Raw genomic sequence first — 24,465 nt, 5'->3', positions numbered from 1 at the left:
TGCTGCACAATTCCGGAGAACATTTTGTCAACGGTCAAGTGTGCATAGGCCTATGCCATATATATACCGGTATCTCTCTCTTTGGCACTGCACTGCACTGCACTGCGACTCGCGACACTGCATGCACTCTATTGTTAGAGCGCCGAGGTGCTAGAATGCTGCGGGGGGAATGTTGGCTCTTTTTCATGCAATAGGTAATAGATTTTTAAAATGCAACGAAAAAAAATTACCCTAACAAGAAAATAAACAATAGAACTAATGTACATCTAATAATTTTTTCTATATCCTGTTCCGACACACATGATATCACACCTGATACAATAATTTCAGGAGAAAATATATTACAGATCAGATTCCAAAATTTAATATCTTCAAATCAACATGAAATGTATAAATGTGTCTGCCTACCCCAAATTCAAGTAATCAAACACCAATATTTATATTAACAAGGGAAAAAATACAAAAGAAAATCTTAAGTTTTACTTCCTGTATAAACCCAAAACTAATATGTATTTCATAAGAATCCAAATAGAATAGCATACAATATGAAGTAAAACACAGATTTAAAAAAAAATAAATAAATAAAAACAGATTTTTTTTTTGCAAACCCTGAAAAGCTGAATCATATCGTTTCATCTGTTAATGGGTCAATCTACTTGAAATACTTTTTTTCAAATAACTATTAATATTGTGCATAGACTATAGTGAAGAATATACATATGAAAAAAAATTAGCTAATATAGAATGTATAATTCTACATCAATAGTCAAATCAATGAAGTATATGCATAGAAATATAATTATCTGTATAAACATTGACATGGCGGTGGGGGGGGGGGGCTCTGAAGCCTCCAGAATCCTTGATAATTAGGTGATGATTCAAAATCTTTTCACTCAAAATCTGCTATACCCAGGTAAGAACTTCCAAAATTATGCAATATTTAATAAGTCTATAATCCATAAGGCATTGCCAACAAATTTAGGTTGTAAACAAGAACACAATAAAAAAAATTCAAGTCAAATAAAGAACATTAAGAAATATAGACAAGAAACTAATTTGACCTACCAATATAACCAGGGCCTAATGTGGGAGTTAAACTGGGGGGGGGGGGGGCTAGTCGTAAAAGATATGTCTTCATTTCTTAGATAACTACTAGTAATACAGGGGTCGTAAAGGAATTTAGATGTAGCTATTAAATCTGCTGATTCATATGCCCTTTAAGTGTAAGGAAACAGCATTATTTACAAACTGTGCTTTCTGTTTGTTTCTTTTTTTCCTCATTAATGAATTATAAAAATTATGGATTTTTATCTTGTATATATACATTATGCATGTTCTAAAGCTTTGGAAATAAAGTCATTTTGAATTGAACTGAAATGATAATAAAGTCCCCCTAATCCCTCTTATTTTCATTCTAGAATTAATGATGCACACACAAAAAAAATTGGAATAAAAGTATCTCTCATGTCAGAAAACAAATATTGCCCATTGTGACAACCATTGCCACAAAATGATTTTCAGTGGAAGAAAATCAGGTAGAGTATAAGAGACTGTGGACTAGTTCACACAACCAAGCTTTCTCTCATTTCCAACTTATGAAATCTTACCTCATAACTTATGAACATCTTCATTACTAATATAAAAGAATATGACCATGGAATATTGACATACAACACAACTTTGTAAAAAAAAAAAATTCCATCACCACTTAATGTTCCCTTCAATACAATTTACCATTTCAAGTTTCAACTCATAATCAGATATATTAGTATTAATATTCATATATTCAATAATTATGAATACATAATCAACATGTTCTATACTACTTTTATCATCTTGCAAAGACAATAACATTGATAATTAACATTTGAGAAAAACACCATCTACATACTTTTACAACTAATGAACATCAGTGGGCTGACATCCTTCAGAATTGTTAGGCTTGCATGTTTGTGTACACTAAGAAAAAAGGGCAATTCCAAGCAAAAGTGGACATTCTCCAAAAATTTCTAATGGCTCTATTTCAAATCGGGAACAAAAAGGGAACATAATTAGCCACTTTTTTTTCTTATGCATCTCCTTATAGGAGAATCCAAATCATACCAAAAATTCTATAAATGGGACTACATAAATTGTTTTTTACTTAATTTCAATTTAACAGAAAATAATTGCTTCTTTTGTAAAATTTTCTTTTGGATAATCTGAAGGTCATCATTTTAGATCATATCAAAAGAAAATTTTAAAATATAAGTTCACTTAACATTGCTTGTGTGTGAATATTTCAGATGTCACTCCGTAACCGGGTATGTTTTAAATTGTAATTAATGAACAAAATACACTAATTTTTTAATGTAGTGCAGCATATTAAAGCTAAAACATAGAATCCAATCAATAACTCAACATTGTGATAGCCATTTAAAGTTCAGAGTTTTGAGTAATATGTTTCCTCCTCAAATATGCATGTGCATTTTACGTCACTCGGTAACCATGTTTATGGATATTAATCTCATAAATTCAGTGGGTCAAAATAAAAAAAAGTTAGTATTTTGAAAAAAGGGTTTCAGCAACTACTGTCAGGTACCATTTCTTTGCAAATAATTATTTCAATTTGTGTGATACCTTTGTTTGAATGCTAAAAACTTGTTTCTGAATGTCACTCTGTAACCGAGGAACTGTCCAGAAGTCTAAAATGGATTTACACAACAAATATAATTGCCTATTGCAAATGCAATTCTCTTTCTTATACATGTATATTTAATCCACATGCAATGTCACAACACAGACAGAATGAAAGAGTATTTTGCTTCAAGTCTATGTACTGATCTCACTAGCAAATTATATCAAATAAAAATCTCATTTTCACACAAAAAATAAATCATGCACCTTAAATTGTTATATTTGATCATATACTACAACAAACACACAATACGTTTTCAACCACATGTTTATCCCCCCCCCAAAAAAAAAAAAAGATTAAATAATCCTAATATGCACAAATACATATCACTGAATATGTCAATCCGGTAACTAAGAATTACCATCATACAAAGCAAGTATGCCTATATCAACCCTTAGTGCTGTTTTCATATCATCTACATACAATGATAACATAGGGTTTCATACATAACTACATGTACTATACCAAAATACACACAAATCAACAATTCTATACAATTTATCAATTTATTTAGATGATTAAATATGCATAAAAAGTATACAGTCCACTGAGGAAGATGAGATGTTTTTGTGTGTGTTTGTGCAAAATTCAAAAGCAACAGAAATAATAATTAGCAGCTACTTTTTTTTTGTTTCTTCATTTCACCTCTCTTGGTTTCCTTCTTTTTATTGATTGATTTCTTTCTTTCTTTTGAGAAAAGAGGTCAATTACTTTGTGCCTACTTCATGAAATTGCTCCTCTGAATGAAACTTTTGATAAGTAAATCTTAAAATAATACACATGCACGTTGCAATTTAAGGCATATAACAGAAAGGACTGCAAGATAGAAATTTATTCAAATGAAAGGCAATCAACAAACACTATTAGGCAAGTTCCACATGGACATAATACATTTACATGATTTCATATTTATAATCATTAAAAAAATCATATTTCTTGAAAAACTTTTAGGCCTACAAGTACAAAGTAAATTATATACAACCAAGTCAAATACTTCCTAGTAAAGCAATTAAAGGTAAAACCACTTTAATTTTAATCTTGATAACTGAATTGGTATTTTTTAAAAGAGGGACAATTAACATATAAAATGGTTTATTCAATGTGTCAAGACCTTTATCATGAAACCATACTTTATATTTCTTAATCCTGAACTGAATTACTTAATTATCTTACTCTAAGTTATTTTCTCATTGTTTGTTTACACTTAAATCATTTTATTTCCAAGAGTGCACTTTTACAAAATCAAGGTCTACTGGTAGGCCTATCATTTTCTACTTTCCTTGTTAATACTTATTTATCATCATTACCATACATATGTACATATGAGGGATTTGAGTTGCAAAATAGACAGTTTTTCATGGACACAATAAATCTATCTATAATGTGTGATTTTTTTTGGGGGGGACAAAAATATACAGGTGAAAATCCTTTCCTGCTGCATTATTTACTCTGATACAACCAAATTCATACTTTCACAAGTATTTGGGAGACTAGTAACAATACTCTTCATTGTCCCCTTCTTTCATAATGCCTCTATTGATAAAAGGAACAGGACAAAGGTGCTTGAATCAATATAATCAATTGTGATATCTCCAAAATTTTCTCTATACATAACCCTAACAAACCTGTGCAATTTTGCGAGTTTAAATTCCGGAAGGGGGTGGGGGTTTTGGCCCCCACTAGGATCTCGGCCGAGGATCGCAATTGCAACAAAAATTTACATGAAGGTAGGGAATAACATAATCTACACGGTTGCGTAGATAAATTGCACGAAATTCATACATTTTACTTTCTATGAATTAATTATGCTTATTCATTCATGGAATTCCTTTTGCTCTAATTCATCTTCTAAAGGTCCTAGAAGGCTTATTTTGGTGAAAATATTTTTAATAACATTACTTTTTTATATTTGTTTTGCATTCGTTCTTTTTCCCCCATTTTTATTGTTTTTTTGACAAAATTGGTCTTTGACATTATTTCGGCAAAGATAGTATCAAATTAAATGGCTGCTGTCAGTGAAACTAAAAATAATCACTCATTTGTATTTTAGCTGAAAAGACATTTTGTATTGACTTTGTACATGAAATCACAGATTGGAGCAATTCTGGCCTCACAAGCACTTAAATTGATAGTGTAATTTCTGAATTGTGTACCTGGGCATCACAAAGTGCCAGACTTGAAAGTAAAAGGTCAGAGAACTGCAGCAAAAAAAATTATGTGGAGGATTTATCGCGAAAAATGTTAAGGGAAGGCTTAAAAGCACAACCCACCCCACCCTCCCCTCCCGGTAAGTTTAAGCTAATGCTTAGATCTAAGTGGTATAAAGCCTCGAGGATAAAACTTGCATGAATCCATCACTGGAAAAAAAGTTGATCTTTTCATGTGTGGCAATGTCATGTATCTTTGATTAACATCCAAAACTTCTTGCTGAGATGAAAGATAGCATCTACAGCTTTTTAAGGGTTTCAGGTTTCTATCAAAAATTCTAGAAGTGGTTTGCTTCTAAATGGTTAACATGTACATACCTATTACTGTTGCTGGACTGGGCCTTAATCATATTGACTTTAGGACCAATACCACAGGTGACATATGAAGTAAGTCCCCTAACCAATGCTACAGTACTTAAATGGATGTCACAGAATAAAATGCCATTCTACAATGTTATTTTCAATGAAGACAAATCCTCTGTATTAAATATGGAAAAGTTAAGAGCTTGGAATTGGGTGCCTTTTCTTCAGACCGTTTCCATTGATTGCAGCAGTATCTGTGATGACACTGTAGACATAAACAAAAATAAATATAGTTGGAACATTAATCAATCAGTGAATTCTCTGGCAAAGAGAATATACATGTAAGCAGTATTAGCTTTTATAAATTTTCATCATTCAAATATCTAATTCATTGAAACATTTTCCTTTAAATTTGTAGTGGGTATTTCCTCATTGTTCCATTATCTTTAGAAGTATAATGTTACAAACATACATGTAAGCAATACAACATATTCAGTTCAGTGTTGTCATACAATTTGGATTATCCTAGTAGTTCAAACATTTTTATTTTCATTTCATTCCGAAGTCATTTTCATTTTCGTTCCGAAGTCATGATAAAACATGCAGAAACCTAGTTCAGTAGTTAACAATCAAATTCACAGTAGGGGAGACTGGGTTAATTGGAACATGGGGTAAGTTGAAACATTGTAATTTTCTTTAAAGCCTGTAAAATAAATTTATGCAATACTGCCCTCAATTTATTACTATTAATTATACAACAGTGTTGAATTATTATTGCAATAAATTGAGGGCAGTATTGACTAAATTTATTTTACAGGCGTTAAAGAAAATTACAATGTTTAAACTTACCCCATGTTCCAACTAACCCCGATCTCCCCTACTGTACAAGCAATATGACACAACTCTATTAGGGTTTTACTTTGTAAGTCATAATAAATCAGATGAGTTTCACTAGTATACAATATGAAACCACAAACTCACCCTCTATCATAAATAAAGCTAGGTCATAGGAAAACTTACCCATTAGCTACACCATCTCCAGATACATGTTTGGCCCCATTCTTTTCTTTTTCCTCCTTCACTTTTTTATCCTCTTCAATTTCTTCATTATCTTCACGTATGTCTTCAAATTCTGAAAGCTCCTTGGTAAAGATCTTGTACAGGAAGATCACAATGTACTATAAAAACAAATATTACAAAGGAAAGGAGAGATTTTAGTTCTGAACCAAGATCCCTTTAAGTTTGGGAGTGTTCCACATTGTGCTCGCACATCAACCTTTTAAAACAGCAAAAATGTGAGTTATTTGAATTAACCTCCTGATAAAACTGTAGTCCAATATTTTGGAGGGTTTGATTCTCGTAAAGGCTTCAACACAAAAAGTTTTGTTTAACATAGATTTTTCACACTGCGCAAAATCATGCAGTGCTTATTGGGAACTTTAATTTACAATCTTATTATGAAAATGATTCTAACCACAAAATCGGTAGCAATAGTTTGCCTTTCTTAAAAATAATAGTAATTTTTTTATCCCATTAAATACTTAGTAATTGAAGCTAACCAAACCCGACCAAGATCAGTTTCCTTTTGTTTTAGTATTTAAAGAAGTGAAACCCTCAAATAACCTTTAGAATAAACCTTTTTATAGTTCTGAGTGTTTATGATTTAATAATGCTTACCACAAACCAATAAATATCCAGGCACATCAGAAGCCACATCATAGAATTACATTCTAAACCAAATGGCAAATGATCTTTGTAGTATATCTTAGCAGTACTAGGTAAGACATTGTAGAGCACCTTCAATGGGTAAAGGTACATCCTCATTATACACCTAATATGGGCAAAGACAAAATATAATAAAAATGTAAATAAAATTTCTGAAATAGTTGATTAAAGGGTCTAGCAATATATCACATCACACATGCAGTGCATGAGATTTTACAAGTATAATAATTTTTCAGTCTCAATTTCATGAACCTTTTTTTCTATCATTTTTGTTTTTTGGGGGGATTAAAACAAGTTACAGTCAATATTACTACATTTATCTTATTACAAGGTTTCAAATTGAAGACTGCTGAAGTTGATTTTAAGAAAGGTACAGAAATCTTGGTAATAATTTCCACACAAAGAAAATAAATGCACCAATAAAAGACAACTAACAACAAATCGAGACAACATGAATAAGTGTTAGATGAAAATTATAATAAAGTATTCAGTGCTCTAAATAGAGGGCCTGGAGCCATTGAGAGAAGGCCTATTGGTCTTTTTCAAAAATGTATTGTTTTCCTCACCCAACACCCTAAAATGCCCCCAAAATCATGGTCACTATTTTTAGCAGACCCAAAATACACAAATGCAATGTTTTGTGAGAAAATGTAAAATCTGGGAACAGACATATACAATGGAGAAAAAAAACACAAGAAATTTGATGTGTCTGCAGGTTACAGATGCCCAGCTTAACACGATCAGAAATTCATTTAATATGATTGAACTTAATATCGTGCAGAAACCAATATGCATATATTTGAACAAATTTAGACCTTTGACCTAAAGACTCACCCTTTCCATAATAATCTCTTAACAGAAGATATGACAGTCTGGTCATTGGATGTGACCTGACTGTATTTTGGTGTCATCTACCTACACACCAAGATTTTTTTAATCTGTTGAATATTTCATAAGTTATCATGTGGAAACCAGCTCGCATATTTAATGAGCTGTGACCTTTGACCTGCAGACTCCGAATTCAAACTTAGCCTGTAGTTTGGTGTCATCTACCGACACACCAAATTTTGTCAAATCTATTAAATATTTTTCGAGTTATTGTGCGGAAACCAAGTGGGGGGATGGACAGGGACAACGCTTAATGCCCTCTCCGGACTTCGTCTGCGGGGGCATAAGAACATGTTACTAGTAGTACAAAGTACAATTTATATAGCGCACTTTCCATCTTGAGACTCAAGACTAAAGGCAAAATGTGCATCCCATACATGATTTTCCTTGTGCAGCACAGTAGCAAAGGTATCTAAAAAAAATTGACTGACAGATTCAACTTTTCAATTTTGGGCCTATAAGGGGGAAATATTTTTTTTAGGTCCAAAGTTTCATGAAACTTGATTACCATCTCCCATTCTTGGTTGAACTTGTACTGTACAAGCTGTTATTTTTGCATACATAAGTTTTCGCGATTCGCGGGGGTCCCAACATTTTCGCGGGTTGTTAAATTCATGATCAGAAGATGTACAAAACACTTCCACAGCATTTCAAGAAGCAAAACTAGTGCATATCTATATTCTTTAAACTCCCCATGCTGATGTGTCATTTGTACATAAAAATGTCCCTGTAAAAACTCTTGAAAAAAGTGGCTTCAATTTCACTTTTTTTTACCTTTAGATCTGAAAATTCATCATGCTTCAGTTTGATCTGTAATCCATAGGGTTAAGCAATCTTTGAAATTTGTATTTTGTTCGATTCATTTTTCAAAAAGTTGGTAAAAGTACAAAAGTGTGGAATTTTGTGAACAGAATCTTCACCTCTAAAAGCTCTGCTATTGTGACTTATGAATATTAATGAGTATGCAAATAGCTGCCAAAATGTGTGTATAGAGTCATCAGATGACAATAAAATCAAATTATTTCATGGAAAATACATTTTAATATTACAGTGAGTGAATAAATATTGATAAAATAATGTTTGAAAATAGTTTAGGCTCTGAATTTGTTTTAAAAAATTTTAAAAAGTGAAATTCTAACAAACTTTTTGAATCACTAACTGTACTTTCTAAGCCATATTTTTTGTACATATAGAGGTACATATCTCCATTTTCTCACCACACAGGATGTTTTCAATAGCAAAGCTTTACTGTTGGGGACTTTGGCACTGACTAAGAAATGTGTAATTAAATTCGCGGCCAATCGGCAATTCGCAAAATCCGCGAAAATAATACTGTGAAAATAACAGCTTATACAGTAATTCTTTCTCTGATAGTTTACCTACAGTACTGACTCACCATGATACAGTAAAAACAGCAAAGCCAGCATTGGCAAGATATTCATGGATCATGTACTTCTTATTTCCTCTATCTTTCAGGTAGATCTGGCACTTTGAAAACTCTAAGAAGATATCATTGAAATCATGGTACAGCACTACCATTAGACCTAGGAAGTGATATCTAGATTAAAAAATAAAATATATACATAAAAAAAAACATTGAGGTTATTGGAAGTACCTGCACAGAGAAGAAACAAATGTCTGAAATAATAAAGTATTTTCGTCCCAAAGCTCTAAATTACAAAAAGGAGATAACTCCTAGATAAATGCCAGTTGTGGTAGAAATTTCCAAATGAGTTCATACAGAAAGAAGCCCATACTATGACCAAAGTGTCTGTACGTATACAGAAATAAAAATTAGTGCCAAAGGATTCTGCTACAAATTGTTGAGAAAAGAGAAAAATAAGACAACATTTGAGCCATTTGTCTGGTAGTTTTCCAATCAACAGGGGAAGGCGGGTAAGTTGTGACACTTTTTGCATTTTGCACACTAGAATTGATATGAATAATAATATTGTAGTACATGTAAGTACCTTGGGTGGTATTCTGAGATCCATTTTATCTCAGATAAAATAAAATATTTCATCTCCGTTAAAATCAGAGAGATAAAATACCCTTAAAATCCCTCCGAATTGGTATTCTGAGAACAATTTTATCTCTGTAAGACACACCTACATGTATTCTTAAATCAATATCCAATTAGAAACGCGCTTTTATAGCTCTCTCACATCACTCAACCAATAGAAATCCATTCCGCCAGTAGGTGTGGCAAAGGAGTGAGATTGCGTCAATTTATTGACTTCAAATACGCTTGCACTATACGCTTGCACGTCTTTACAGAGATTTCTCTTTAAAAAATGACAACACTCTATTTTTTTTCGAAGTCTATATTCCATCTTTTCAAGCATCATTTCAAAGACAATATTAGTCAAGAAAAGTCTTAAGAAATACTTCCTGATTGTGCAGGAATAACGTTAAGGTGTTATTCTCAATAAATATATATTTTTTCTTCAATTTTATGTCAACATTTGGAGTTAATTCACCTAGAAATAATGATGAAATCAACGTCGAAGAGATAAAATAGCCCCTACCCTCTTTCAAGTTTATTTTTTTCTTCAAAGTAACATGGGCGCAAGCACATCATCTGCGTTGCAATGGCCAGATACGCGATGGCTATGTCTACGCAGGCATTGTTCTGTTGCATATCATCTGTAGATACGCAAGATAAAATTAAAAATTTTATCTGAGAGATAAAATGTCATCTCAGAATACCAATTTCATTTTAAGAGATAAAATAAAATATTTTAAAGATAAAATGACCTCAGAATACGGCTCCTTGCCTTTAAATTTGATTCTTGTGAAATATTTTTCACCTATATATATATATCTTTCTACCACCACACTGAAATTCATTGTGACCTTTGCAAAAAATGATGTCAAATGGCTCAACTTGCCCATCTATGGGGTAAGTTGAGCCACCTTCTGGGGTAAGCTGAGCCACAAAAACTAAGTACAAAATGTATGCAGGAAGAACCAGCATGTCAATTTTTTATTTAAAGTCTTTTCACTTGTTAATTCTCTATAAATACTAACATCCTCTAAAAGTAAAAGAAATGTTTTCACATGAATTTGCTCCTGTCTGCCTGCATATCAATGGCATTTAAAATTTTATTATTTTTTATAAATAACCATTACCATGGCTCAACTTGCCCATGTTGGCTGGCACAAATTACCCCAGTCCGAACTTAATGCGGTTTTTCACATCCGCACATTTCTTATGCATCCATCATGTAAAAGACTATGACAAGAATGAGAATCCATACTTGGACTAACAATATTGTTCTTATTTCTTTATTATATTCAAAGACATGTGGGGGTAAAAATCACTGATCTATTTCACACCCTTTTTTACCTTTTTGGCTGAAATTCGTATTTTTCCCTCTAAAAAAAGTATTTTTGTTTCAAAGTTGAAAACAATGTGGTGGGATTAAGGGTTATGTAATGGGTCATCCATGCATGACACCACCACAATGTCTGACTCATTCATTATTGGCCTGGGGGCTGTGGCTCAACTTGCCCCTATGCTCAACTTATCCCAACTTCCCCTACAGTCCCACATGTGCTTATCTGTGTTAATAATCTTCGGAGTGATCATTTTCAGCTTGGGTTTCATGGTTTCACAAAATTCTCTATAACTCAAGTAACAGTATGAGATCACTTATCTATGTAGAATAATCTTGGTTTTACAGACTTTCTCATTAAATCAAAACTACTTCCGTTTGTCTTTTAATAAACTGGATACATTACAATCATGTGTATTGTCATGTGCAGTAAGAGACTTTTATTGAACTGACATGGTAAAAAGGATTTCATGTGATTTTCATAAACTTTTAACACATTTAATCTGAATTCGTAAAACAGTTTCTTTGAATAAATTTCCAACGAGTAAAGCTTTAGAGTATTCACTGAGCAATGAAACCCTAGAAAAATAATTTACATTTATCAATAACACGGACATGAAATCATGTGATCTGATCAATTACTTTTTTCATTATTTCATTTCATATCAAGTGCAAGTCCAACCAGCACATTTTACAGAGCTCTGGAAAAAAATGCAGCAAGCAATGCTTCCTTATTTGTGTCACTCCCTTTTTTTATAAAGGATTTATACTACAGTGTAGCTTCAAATGTATCCCTTTATTGTGGGTGATTTTCCATTTAGCCCTTGTCATTGAATGATAAAACTCACCTGCATGCATATGAAAGGGTTATGAGTACAAGAGTGAGAACATGATGCATACATAACACCATAGAATCACTTCTCCATACATCAAGAATCAAAACTGTAACAAGTCCATGGAGGTAGTAACTGCCCTGAATCAGATAACACATCTTGACATCCCATGCAACCTCCATATCAGATGACCATCCTGAAATACAAATGTTAAAAAACAAGGCATGAACGATGTCTCGCCCACTTGTGTAAGTAACCAGAAATATTGTGATTTGTGAGGGCAACAGAAATGTATCAAAAATTCATTGTAAAATAACTGGGATGGAATAACATTTGCACGTAAATTTTATGTTGACCTCAAAATGACCTTTGACCTTACCATGTGACCTCTGAACATAATAACATGCAGGTCTCCTACATGTAAGTACAGCTACAACCCAAGTTTGGTTCAAAAGTTACTTACATGTAGTTACAAATTTATGTCATAAACAATGACCTCAAAATTACATTTCACCTTACCAAGTGACCTCTGACTGTGCCATGATATGCAGGTTACCTACATACATGTACATCTACAACCCAAGCTTGGGTGAAAAGTGACTTGCGGTTGAGGATTTGTGTGTCATAAGAGAGTCTTGCATGTAAACTTTAACATTTGGGTCATTCCATAAAGGTCGGACGTACTTTCGTACACATTTAAGATCTGTATCTCCTTGAAATGATAGCAGTGTTTTATTTTTTTTAGTATATCATAACTTGTGACCTAGGTTATCATTACACCATGACAGGGCCAGGCTGCAATATGAAGAATAGAAAATATGGGCAAAAATGTGAGGGGTCGGCCGTACATCAGACGAAAGCAGGTTTTATGCTTTTAGAGTTCATGTAAAAATCTCTGTGATTTTTGTGATGGAGGTACTAAAATTCTAATATGAGCTGTTAGCTAAAGGATGAATCTTAAAAGAAATGAAGTGCAGAAATTGATAGGCATTGCCTTGTTTTAGTTACAGGCTGATCTATTTGGGGTCGGACGTACACGTTGAAGGGGTCGGACGTACATTGCGCAAAATATTTGCACACTGTACGTCCGACCCCCTTTGAAGATCAGTTACACAAAACATAGACATTCTAAACTGGATTTTTTTTAATATACATACTGTTTGGTTATTTGTCTTTCACATAAGATGGAATTAACAAATGCATCTGATGCTGGTGAAGAGTTATGCTTGATTAAAGTTGACATGCATTCAGACAGTGTACGTCCGACCCCCATACTGATTTTCTTACAGTCAAATAAAATGCTCCTCATATCTATTACAAATGATTCAGTGGGTTTAAACTGTTTCCATTTTGATATCTACATTTTTAGATCACATCAATAATGAAACAACACAACTATTCAAACAATGCAGGATATTTTTTTACTCTTCAATTTCAAGTGAAATGTATCTTTTTTAATGGTTTGCAAAAGACATGAAAAAGAATTTCTTCAACTTGTCCTATTACAAACTTTGTTTAAAGAAGGTGGGTTTCCAACCATGAATCTTCCCTGATGTTGCAATCAATTAAACATGCAATATGACCTTTTGACCCCAAGATGACCTTTGATCTCTCCATCCTCAAGAACACATGTAATTTTTCCCACTGATTGTTTTGTTCCAAGTTTGGGCAAAATTAATACAGAAATATGTCATTTGACATTTTTACACCTAGATGACCTTTGACCTCTCCATCCTCTTAAAAAAATATATGGTACTACCCACTGATAATTCGTTCCAAGTTTGAATACATTTGAATCCCATTCACATAAAAAAACTAGCGTTATCGAAAGTTAACTTTTGACCCCTAGAAAGCTTGTACAGTTGACCTTGAAATAACAAAATGAGCAAAAGTGACTTTTTGACCCCTAAATAACCGTAGAAATTACCATCTTCATCAACAACAAAATTGTATTACCCACTGATTTTGTGTTTCAAGTTTGAACAATATTGATGCAAACAAAAAAATTAATTCAAACAAAATCTGTCAAAAAATGATTGAATGGACTCTTATCTTTTGACCTTTTGACCCCTAGATGACCTTTGACCTCATCAACACACACATGGTATCAACTAAGGATCATTTGTACCAAGTTTGAGCAAGGTTGATGCACAAATAAAGAAATGAGAACAAGTCAAAATTAAATGAACAACCCTTCACATTTTCATAACTTACACCCCTATTGGCAAAAGTAGAATAGTCTAGACATCCATGTATCATTATAGCAAATAGGCAGATCTATTTCCAAAAGAGGGGCAATTGCTGTACCTGAGATTGAGGGGAAGGTGCAATTTCTTATTTTATATGGAACTTCTTTGTTTATTAAATTTCTCATGTATATGTAGGTTTTTAATTTTGATTTTTCTTTTTTAATTTACTGCAGGCTATTATTCAGTCATAATTACCACTAAATTCATTAAGTTATGTGATAATTTGAGATGAAGGAAGGCAGTTTCCATTGAATATGCACACAAAACACAAATAAATCCCCATTTCTTGAAGATGATATCATCATTTAAAAATCTACATATTGTCAAAAATGTGTGATATTCTTTGTGAAATTGGTCTCAAAACTTGTGCAAGACTTCAAAGAAAAAAATAATAAAACTATACAGCGATATCAAGGTGTGTTAAAAAACTATCATGCAAACTGTTAAAGATGGAAGGTGAATTTTGCCCCCAGTATTTCTTGGGTAAAGAAAATACAAAAAAAAAGGTCATTTTAAACTAGGTTGAAATTGAAATTTGTATTCAATTTTGAAAGACTGATATGAGTAAAAGATGTTATTATATTAAACTTTTGCAAAAAAACATCTAAGCAGTGAAAGATAACTTCATAATAAAAGAGGTCGGACGTACAGGGGGTCGGACGTACAAAAAAATTGTACGTCCGACCCCCACTTAACTTGAAATCCTGGACTAGTGGTGACCTACCTTCTGGTGTATATATTAAACAAACCAAGCTTGCTTTGCATCTGACTTTGGGAAAATTTATCTGCTTTTGTTTTGCTTGTAAGAAAAAAGGTTTATGTAAAAAGGGGTCGGACGTACATTTGAAAGTGCCTGCTTTTAATATATTTGGTTTAAAAAATATAAGAAAAATAGAAAAAACCTAACTTATATTTTAGAAACCTGACATACCAACAACTTGGACAACATCCAACTTTGATTATTTCAAAGCTTATAAAAGGTTTAAAATTTGTTGCAAACTTGACCTTTTAAAATAAGAAAAATTCAATTTTGTTGCTATGGTGACTTCAATGCCTTGCCAAAATGAAACGATACATTGTTTGAAATTATTTCTTTCAGATTTATACATTTCAGTGTCCTACCTTTCAAGTGATACCTAATTTGTTCTGTTTGTACCATTTTGAAATTTTGAACAAAAGGTTTACTATTTTATGGAACTGCCCATTTACCTTAAAATGACCTGTGACCTTACCATGTGACCTCCAACTGCAGCATAACATGCAGGTCCCCCAACTACATCAACCAACCAGTTTGGTTGAAAAGTGACTTACTGTTGTGGAGTTATGTGTCATAAGAGGGCCTTGCACACAAACTTTAACGTTGACATTCAAATGACCTCTGACCGGGATCAGGACAACTACATGAACCCCCCCCTGATATTTACCCCCGGACAATTACCCCCGGACAATTACCCCCGAGGACAATTACCCCCCGGACAATTACCCCCCAGACAACTACCCTCGCCTGCATTACACAATTCGATATAGCAGCAGTGCTTCCTTTGAAAACAGCCAATGAATAATTATTCACAGAAGAAAACACTAATATGATAATAAAATATATCCATTGACCCCAAAATGATCTTGGACCATGATCATGTGACCTAAGACATGTGCAAGACAACCATTCATACTTGATTACCCTTATGTCGATGTTTCATGAGCTACATCCATAAACTTATGTTGTGATGCCAATTCAACACATACTCCCAACACGGCCAGAGTTCATTGACCTTTAAATGACCTTTGATCTTGGCCATGTTCTTGAAAAGCACACAGGGTATTCAGGGATACACTGCTGCTCTTATGTCCATGTTTCATGAACTAGATCCATAGACTTTAAAGTTATGATCACAATTCCACAAATACCCCAACATTACCAAAGTTTGACCCTAAAATGCCCTTTGACCTTGGTCATGTGACCTGAATCTGGCACAGGATGTTCAAGGATACTTGATTGCTCTTATATCTAAGTTTTATGAACTAGATCCATAAAATTATGATGACAATTTCTCAAATTCCCCCAACATGGCCAAAATTTGTTGACCCTAAGTGACCTTTGATCTTAATCATGTGACCTGAAACTCAGACAGGATCTGCAGCGATACACTATTACCCTTATGTCTAAGTTTTATGAACTAGATCCATATACTTTCGAGGTTATGACATTTCAAAAACTTAACCTTGGTTAAGATTTCGATATCGATTCCCCCAACATGGTCTAAGTTCATTAACTCATGCAGGAATGTTCAGTAATACTTGATTACCCTCATGTCCAAGTTTCATAAACTAGGTCCATATACTTTTCAAGTTATGATGGCATTTCAAAAACTTGGTTAAGACTTCAATGACGACGCCACCACTGCCGTCGGATAAGCGGCGCCTTTACATGTAGTCTCGCTCTGCTTTTCAGGCAAGACAAAAAGTGTTCTACATGAAAAGTTTTGTTATTTTACACGAACTTTTGATTGGGTGCCCAATCAAAATGAAACATCTGCATGTTTTTTCCATTTGCTATAAGACCTATTTCATAGCATGGACTGGTATGATAATTTTAGGATAAAATCATGTTGTGTCTTGTAAATACTGCACTTAATCACCTCAAAGAGCTTAATACCAAATCCTAAATTTTTATAACTACTCAAAGGGCATTTTTAAAGGGAAAAAACATACATGTATAACCTAGAGAAAAAGTCAGATATACATGTATGTTCACAGGGAATCGACAGTTGAAAAAACCCGGCTACTCCAAGGTTTTAATATTGGAATAGTAAATGATACTGTAGTATAATTCACATTTTTGACAATTTACATATGTAAAAGCTTTGAGATTCAAAATGGACAAGTACATGTAAATGAAATGCAAGACAGGAATATCCACCATTGGTTTAATCAAAATAGTTTAAAGATTACAATGAAAAATCAATTTAAAGTTAAAATTCACAACACCACCTGACTGTAAGAAATGAAAGGTGGAAGACAAGCTAGTCAGTAAGCCTATAGTGCATTTGTGTGAGAATACTTACCAATAAAGCTTTTAGGTGGATCTCTTACTATTTCTGCATGATTCCACAGCAAGGTGTATGCAACGCAGGACCAAGAGGTTAGGTAGAAGAAGAATCGCCATGCACTCTCAGGCATCTTTGCCTGGTTAGACTTTGTTAGCTCTAAATATCTTCCAACAGGCTGTAAGAAATAAATTATAATGCACCACTACGTGATCGATGTCTTTCTACGTATTAGATCAAAGTGTGACTTTGTTTTATTCACGAGTTAACATCACCTGAAGCCCAGTAGAGTGTAGAAAAAAACAAAGAACTCTCCTTTCTCAGCAGTGAAAAATGAAAGCAACTTAGTACAGACAGTATGCTTTGGTTTACAAGTACATGTATTTTTAATCACAGTATTATTGGTGTTCCCCCTTATTCTGAAAAAAGGGTAAACGGACTACAAACTGGAAGTCCACAGTGGAGACCCACTGCAAGTTTTTTCTTATGTACAATTGTACATGTACATGTAGGTCTACTTGTACTTACCTTGGGCGAAGTTTGTAGAGGCTCCACTCCACTTCACTACCGCTACACTATGCTCCACCTATCCGAACTTTGGGAAGGTGAACTCGATCGGATATTCCGAGTGAAAAAGGTGGGATCAAAAAAAAGGTTTATTGTAAAAATTAAAGGAAAAAAAATATGAGAAAGAAAAATAGCTTAATTTCTTACTCTTCACCCTTATTTCACTCCGTGTCCATCCTCTGGTTATCCTGAAAATTGGTGATTCTGGGCCAGTATCAAATTCCTCACACGTACATGTATTATTTACGGCTGATTTCAAACCATTGCATGCGATCGGTCGCAGGCCAAACAGCGTAAATATTTATATTATAATTGGATGGCTCAGAAAATACCAGAAATATTTGAAGAGTTTGGGAAAATATTCCAAGAATCAGTGGAATATATCCGATCGAGTTCACCGTCAAGAAGTTCGGGTAAGCGGAGCGTAGTGTAGCGGTAGTGAAGTGGAGTGGAGCCTGCACGAACTTCGCCAGAGGTAACTTTTACTGTGACTGAGAGTTTATACTGTATATATGTACTGTATGTACTGCACATTGTAATACATGTGGGTATGTCCAGGTATTGTACTGCATGTCCATTGCAATACAGTATGGTTATCACTGATGAAGTTCCTACATGTAGGGGAAGGCGGGGTAAGTTGAGCATAGGGGCAAGTTGAGCCACCAGCCCCAGGCCAAAAATGAATGAGTCAGACATTGTGGTGGTGTCATGTATTGATGACCCATAGCATAACCCCTAAACCCACCACATTGTTTTCAACTTTGAAACAAAAAGTATTTTTTTAGAGGGAAAAATATGAATTTCAGCCAAAAAAGAGTGTGAAATAGATAAGTACTTTATAAACACACACATCTTTAAATATAATAAATACATGATAATAACATTATTAGTCCAGGTATGGATCTTCATTCTTGTCATAGTCTTTTATATGATGGATGCATAATAAATGTGTGGATAAAAAATTATCGCACTAAGTTCGGACTAGGGTAAGTTGAGCCAAACAGCATGGGGCAAGTTGAGCCATGGTAATTCCTATGGTAATGTATCTTAAAAAAAAACCCATAAAAATCGATTGAAATGCTGGCTGAAAGGAGCAAATTTATATGACTGCTCTTTTCATTTTAAAGGATATTAGTATTTATAGAGAATTAGCAAGTGAAACGACTTTAAACAAAAAAATGACATGCTAGTTCTCCCCTCATACATTTTGTACATAGTTTTTGTGGCTCAACTTACCCCAGAAGGTGGCTCAAACTTACCCCATATACATGTATGGGGCAAGTTGAGCCATTTGACATCGTTTTTTTCAAAGGTCACGATGACTTTCAGTGTGGGGATAGCAAGTTATACATGTATATAGGTGGAAAATATTTCAGAAGAATTAAATTTCAAGGCAAGGTACTTATTTCGACAAGATTATTAATCATATCAATTCTAACATGCAAAAAGCAAAAACTGTCACAACTTACCCTGCCTTCCCCTACATTGTATTATGTTCATTGTTTTATTTTCAGTTGGGTCTGAGGCTGAGCTGAAAGTCCTGAGAGTGCTACAGTATGGAAATTTATGAACTTTATTTTATTACAGATTTTTTTTAGTGCAACAGGCTAATTTTACATGAAAGGACAATTACACAATGAAGACAAAAGTGAAAATGATTCTCTTACTATGGCAACAATTTTTTTTTCATTTCACGACAGGACGGTAAAAAGAAACCACTAAGTCCACCATATTTTGCACCAAAGTTTGATGTAAACTCTAGCAAAGTTCCAATCCATGACTGACCTTGTCTTCTCTGTTTTATTCCTACATACAATGTATGCAAGAAGGCATATTATTAACCAACTTCAAGCTAAGGCCCCAAGTTTTCATTTTTTTTTCAAATTCAAAGGTGTCATGCGATGGGACAGAATGCGACGAGACAGTAAAAAAAAGATCTGTATACAATATATGATTTTTTTTTAATTTCTAGATTATGTAGACCGGACGCGACATTAGCAGTGGCCCAGGGCAACCAAAATTGTGCGTCAGACCACCAAATTTTTTTTTGAAAATCCACACTTGGTGGCCCAGTCAGGCTACCAAAAGTTTTGATAAATTGTAATGTTTTCTATTGTTTTGAGGCCACCAAAATTATGAAATTGATGATTCTGGTGTACCGATCGACCCACCACGAAAAAAAATTAGTGTTGAGCCTTGATGTAGACCTACATGTGCTGTATGTTTATGGGTATTCCTGTCATTTATGCCCTTTTATTAAATCTTAATGATTAAGAAAAATTATCAGCTTTAATTTTGTGTAAAGGGGTCTTATAATCAATTCAATAAAAGACAACTGTTTAAGGTTTAAGCATACCGATTTCTCCTAAGAATGTACATATTGTCTAAGAATTCCACTTTGGTAATTTAGATCTAAATTAGATTTTAAAATGCAACTGTGTTGTGTTGTCTATAAAGCTTGTCAGTTAACAAATGAAACATTTATGCTTATAAATAATTCATAGGCAGAAATGTTAGCTAACAAATAAAACATTAATCATTAATTCATAAGCCTCTGTCTAATGTTTATTTATTAACTGACAAGCTTAATTTCTTTTTCTGTTTGCATAAGTTCTGTAGAAATGTAACTTTGGAAGAAATCATAATATCATGGAACTGGTAAACACTTTACTAACATGAATATCAAAATATGGGTCTAGAGTGAAATTTCAGAGCAGATTATTAGTATCTTTTGGAAGAGTTTTAAAAGGTGAAGAAATAAAATACCATCATTTGTTTTAACATATTTTGTCACATCATACTAATAATTAACATACACAAAAATCAAGTAAAACTCATGGTCAAAGTAAAGGTCATAACCCTGGCGGGGGGGGCCAGTCAAATATATTGCTGTACACACGCGTGATCCAAAAAAAATGCGTTTAAAAATGGGGTGGTTTTTTTTCAGTTTTGGACGCGGTCCGCGCGTGGACTCATTAAGAGTATCAAAGACACTAATTTTCAAGAAAAAGGGTGGTTTGAAAGACTGGTCAACCGTCAATCGCGGGGTCAAACGTATTTAGGGTACATGTATGTTTTTTATCCCAAAGCATTTTTTTTAGAGGCTAGCCAAACGTGTTTAGGGTATTTTTTTTCAAAACTTTTTCCCCGAAGTCATATATTTTGGCGACAACTTGTTTAGGGGCCAAAATGTGTATATAAAGCTCGCGAAAAAACTTGTTTAGGGGGCTATTTTGCACACAGAGAAAAACTTGTTTAGGGGTGTTTGGAAATTCATTGGTCACGTGTGTGTACAGCAATATATTTGACTGCCCACCCCCCCCCTCCCCCAGGGACATGATAACCTTATAAATAGCTCCAACATATTATTTGACGTTTTGGGTTCCTCTCTGAATTTCCTTTTAAATGGTACCAGTTTCATGAAAATTGGTCAACTAGTTACTTTATTACCTTTATTACCTTTATTACCGGATCTACTGGAAAAATGCAATTACTTATGCAGTCGCGTTTCCAGGTCTATCACTGTTGCTATCTCCATCTAACTATTGAAATAATGTGTGCCTGTGTGCTGTGCCAGAGTTACTATTCCCGTTACGATGCAATGGCCATTGAAATTTGAAGGTCACGCCCATTTTTGTCAAAACAAGGAGAAAAGGGCAGGCCGTAGCGTGAGAACGGATTGTACCAGACTAGGCCCTAATTGTTTTTTTTGTGCTTGGCCAAATGCGATGGGGAAGTTTATGTTCAACAAAAACGGAGAGGGTTGGGTGTAAGTAACCACTGGATGAATCAAGATGGAACGACCCATTGAACATGTTGAAGGCTAGGGCTACAGTCAAAAACATTTTTGAATTTCTGAGAAAATAACATTTTTCATTGATTTTGATTTTATTGTAATTTGTAGGAATGCTGCTCACAAACGTCAATGACCGAGGGCGATGACGTCACAATCAAAACCAAATAATGAAAATTCTAACAACATTTTCATGGATTTTTCACAAACCCTCTTCTAACATAAGGCCTAACGTAGGCCAATCCTGTATTTTAGAGGTCTAAATTATTTAAGGTTGCTAACTTCAGTTCAGGCAACAGCTCCATAGCTCCAAGAGACAAGACCGTTGTTAACGATAGTTCAGGAGTGCGTATGTACATGCCGGGTATGGCGGGCCGTTTATTATTTCTTAATTGCATACCCCCCCCGCCCGGCCATGACTAGTCCCGGGTCACGTGACACCCCATCGACTTTATATAGGTATACCATTATTCTATACCACCCCCCTGGCCCCTATATATCGCATGATACCCCATTGGTAAATACAACTTTACATCTACTACATAGCCATACGCGCCTGGCGTGTAGCTGTATACTAGTAGTCCTATAATAATGGCATTAACGGCCCGCCACACCTGGCACGTACGTATGCACTACTGAACTAGGCCTACTGTTAACAACGGTCTTGGAGCTGTTGCCTGAAGTTAGCAACCTAAAATAATTTAGACCCCTAAAATACAGGATTGCCAGGCCTAGATCTATCATCTAGATCTAATAATTTTTCTGTTATTTTTTATTTTTAGTTTTAAGATAAAAAAATTTTTTTTTTAGCTGCACATAGAGTCCATTGTAGAAATTTTTACTTGCACTGTACACTCAACACTTGACAAGCACATAGTACGATAATACGCCAGTGGCGGACTGTACCAGCCTGGAAGAAGAAGAACATTTTGTCAATGTCAGGACTCCGGGTGAACTACCCCTTTGGCTTTGACTTTGTTTAATTTTTTTAATGTGACCCAGTCAATAATGCCAGTGTGTCATGGATATTGGTGAAGTAAGACTGTAATGGGTGCAAATTATTTAGTCCCATAAAACCAAGGATTACCAAAAAGTCCAATATTATTCACCTTGAATATCAGCACTGTCAGAAGAGTTCTAATGATAGTCCACACCACAGCCATTAAGACACCAACACGAACATCGCCCCATGTTATGTGACTGTACAAACGGAGCTCATTGAGTGTTCCTTCAGAAGGTTCAGTTCGATAATATTCTGGCAGTTCAGTTACGACCATCCGAAATAACCTTAAATAATCAGGATAGGGAAAGTATTCTGACCAAGACCACGACATCGTGATGCCGATCAGCTTCAAAGTTTCTTAGAGAATTATCGCAAAACCAAAAGTAAAGATCAGAGACAGAGGCTCAGAGCGAAATATCTTTTGGGGTTCGGCCTTCCATCCACACTGATTGCAACTCACACAACTCGTCCTTCACAAACTCGTCGTGCCTCTGCGCTGCAGCGCAGCGCAGGGGCCGGGCATATCCTCAAGCTGCAAGGGCCGGGGACTTGCAGAAAAGTTAAGGGGAAAAGGGAGGAAAAGAAGAGAAAGAGATAAGGAAAAGGGGGAAAATAAAAAGCAAGAAAAAAAAACATGAAAATTTGGAAAAAGAAAAGAGAAAGAAAAGAAAAAGGGGAAAGAGAGAGATTGAGGGGAGGGAGGGGAACAACAGAAAAAAATATGGGAGCTAGAGATTTTTTTTTTGCGACAAAACTGATGAACCGCGAACAGCAGATGCCAAACTAGAATCGGCAAAATCACCCACACGGAGCATTTTTACCCAATATTTTCAGAGTGAAAAACGGAAAGGAATGATCGAGCTAAAAGGCTGAAGGAGAAAGGTATAAATGAAACGAAGAAAAGGGAAAAGAAAAATTAAGAATATGCATGCATGGCCGGGCCGCCGAGGATTGAAAATAAAGAACGAGAAGAACTTATGGGATTGCATAGGTGGACCGGGCCCCCCCCCCCCCCCCCCCTCCGGTTGGCGGCCGAGCGAGAAAAAAGAAGAGAGGAGGAAAAATAAGAGGACGACGAATGGATAAAGTAAGGTGAGAGGAAGACTTGAAAAATAAAGTCTTGATCATGTCATCATAATTTTCGCTCGCGCTTCGCGCTCGCATTGCCTGTTGGATAAGATACATATCTTGCTCAATATGCTGATATTGAGTTTAAAATGACAAGTTTTTAAGTATATACAAAAGTTCATTTCAGACATCTCCGGCCGTCATGTATATTCAGTTTTGGTAATTAATACTGGCTTCCCCAGGCAGACCTCACGTAACCTGAAACTCATGCAAGATGATGATCGGTGATAAAAACTGCTATTTTTGGTGACCATCATGTCCAAGTTTCATTAAATAGGTCTACATGTATATACGTTATAAGTTATGAGGAAAACCGGTGTGTTGGCTCAGTTGGTTGTTACTACTCTGAGCGTCCATCACACAACCGGGAGGTCGGGGGTCCAAACCCGCCGCGTCAGACCAAAAGGAAGACGTTAAAAGATGGACCTGTTTGGCGTTCAACGATTCAAGGGATAGAGCCTTGTCGATCTGGCGCATGGCTGCCTGGCTCACGATCAAAGCAATTCTTTGGAGTATTTCATTTCATGTCTATTAAAATAAGGACTTTTTCATTTCAAAAACTCAACCTTGCTGACGACGCCGCGGCCCTAAAATCTCGCTCTGCTATATATGCAGGCGAGACAAAAAGACTGCAATTTTTACGCCTAAAAAGAATTGTGGGTGATTCATCAGTCCCCGCCCCCCCCCCCCCCCTATATGATCTCGCA

The 24,465-nt window shown here is 34.8% G+C and overlaps 1 protein-coding gene across 1 annotated transcript; it reads right to left on the bottom strand.

The window, feature by feature from the left end:
* Window positions 1-682: 682 nt before the first annotated feature.
* LOC121410174 (ceramide synthase 1-like) lies at window positions 683-23,098 on the bottom strand. Its single transcript, XM_041602081.1, has 7 exons — window positions 22,737-23,098; window positions 17,286-17,445; window positions 11,987-12,167; window positions 9,197-9,358; window positions 6,865-7,018; window positions 6,208-6,365; window positions 683-5,452 (listed from the first exon to the last, which is right to left on the bottom strand). The coding sequence occupies exons 1-7, from the start codon at window positions 22,959-22,961 to the stop codon at window positions 5,383-5,385; spliced, it is 1,110 nt and encodes a 369-aa protein (XP_041458015.1). The 5' UTR covers window positions 22,962-23,098; the 3' UTR covers window positions 683-5,382.
* Window positions 23,099-24,465: the final 1,367 nt, after the last annotated feature.

The sequence above is a fragment of the Lytechinus variegatus genome, chromosome 3, assembly GCF_018143015.1.
Source record: "Lytechinus variegatus isolate NC3 chromosome 3, Lvar_3.0, whole genome shotgun sequence".
Lineage (NCBI taxonomy): Eukaryota > Metazoa > Echinodermata > Echinoidea > Temnopleuroida > Toxopneustidae > Lytechinus > Lytechinus variegatus.
This window is presented reverse-complemented; position numbering and strand designations above follow the sequence as displayed.

What these genes read in the sequence shown, in the direction of transcription:
- LOC121410174 (XM_041602081.1), bottom strand. Translation starts at nt 22,961, where the DNA reads ATGTCGTGGTCTTGGTCAGAATACTTTCCCTATCCTGATTATTTAAGG. An exon ending in TCCACCTAAAAGCTTTATTG is followed by an intron (nt 12,168 to 17,285) that starts GTAAGTATTCTC and finishes TTTGTATTTCAG; the next exon opens with GATGGTCATCTGATATGGAG. An exon ending in GCTGTTTTTACTGTATCATG is followed by an intron (nt 7,019 to 9,196) that starts GTGAGTCAGTAC and finishes TGCCCATATTAG; the next exon opens with GTGTATAATGAGGATGTACC.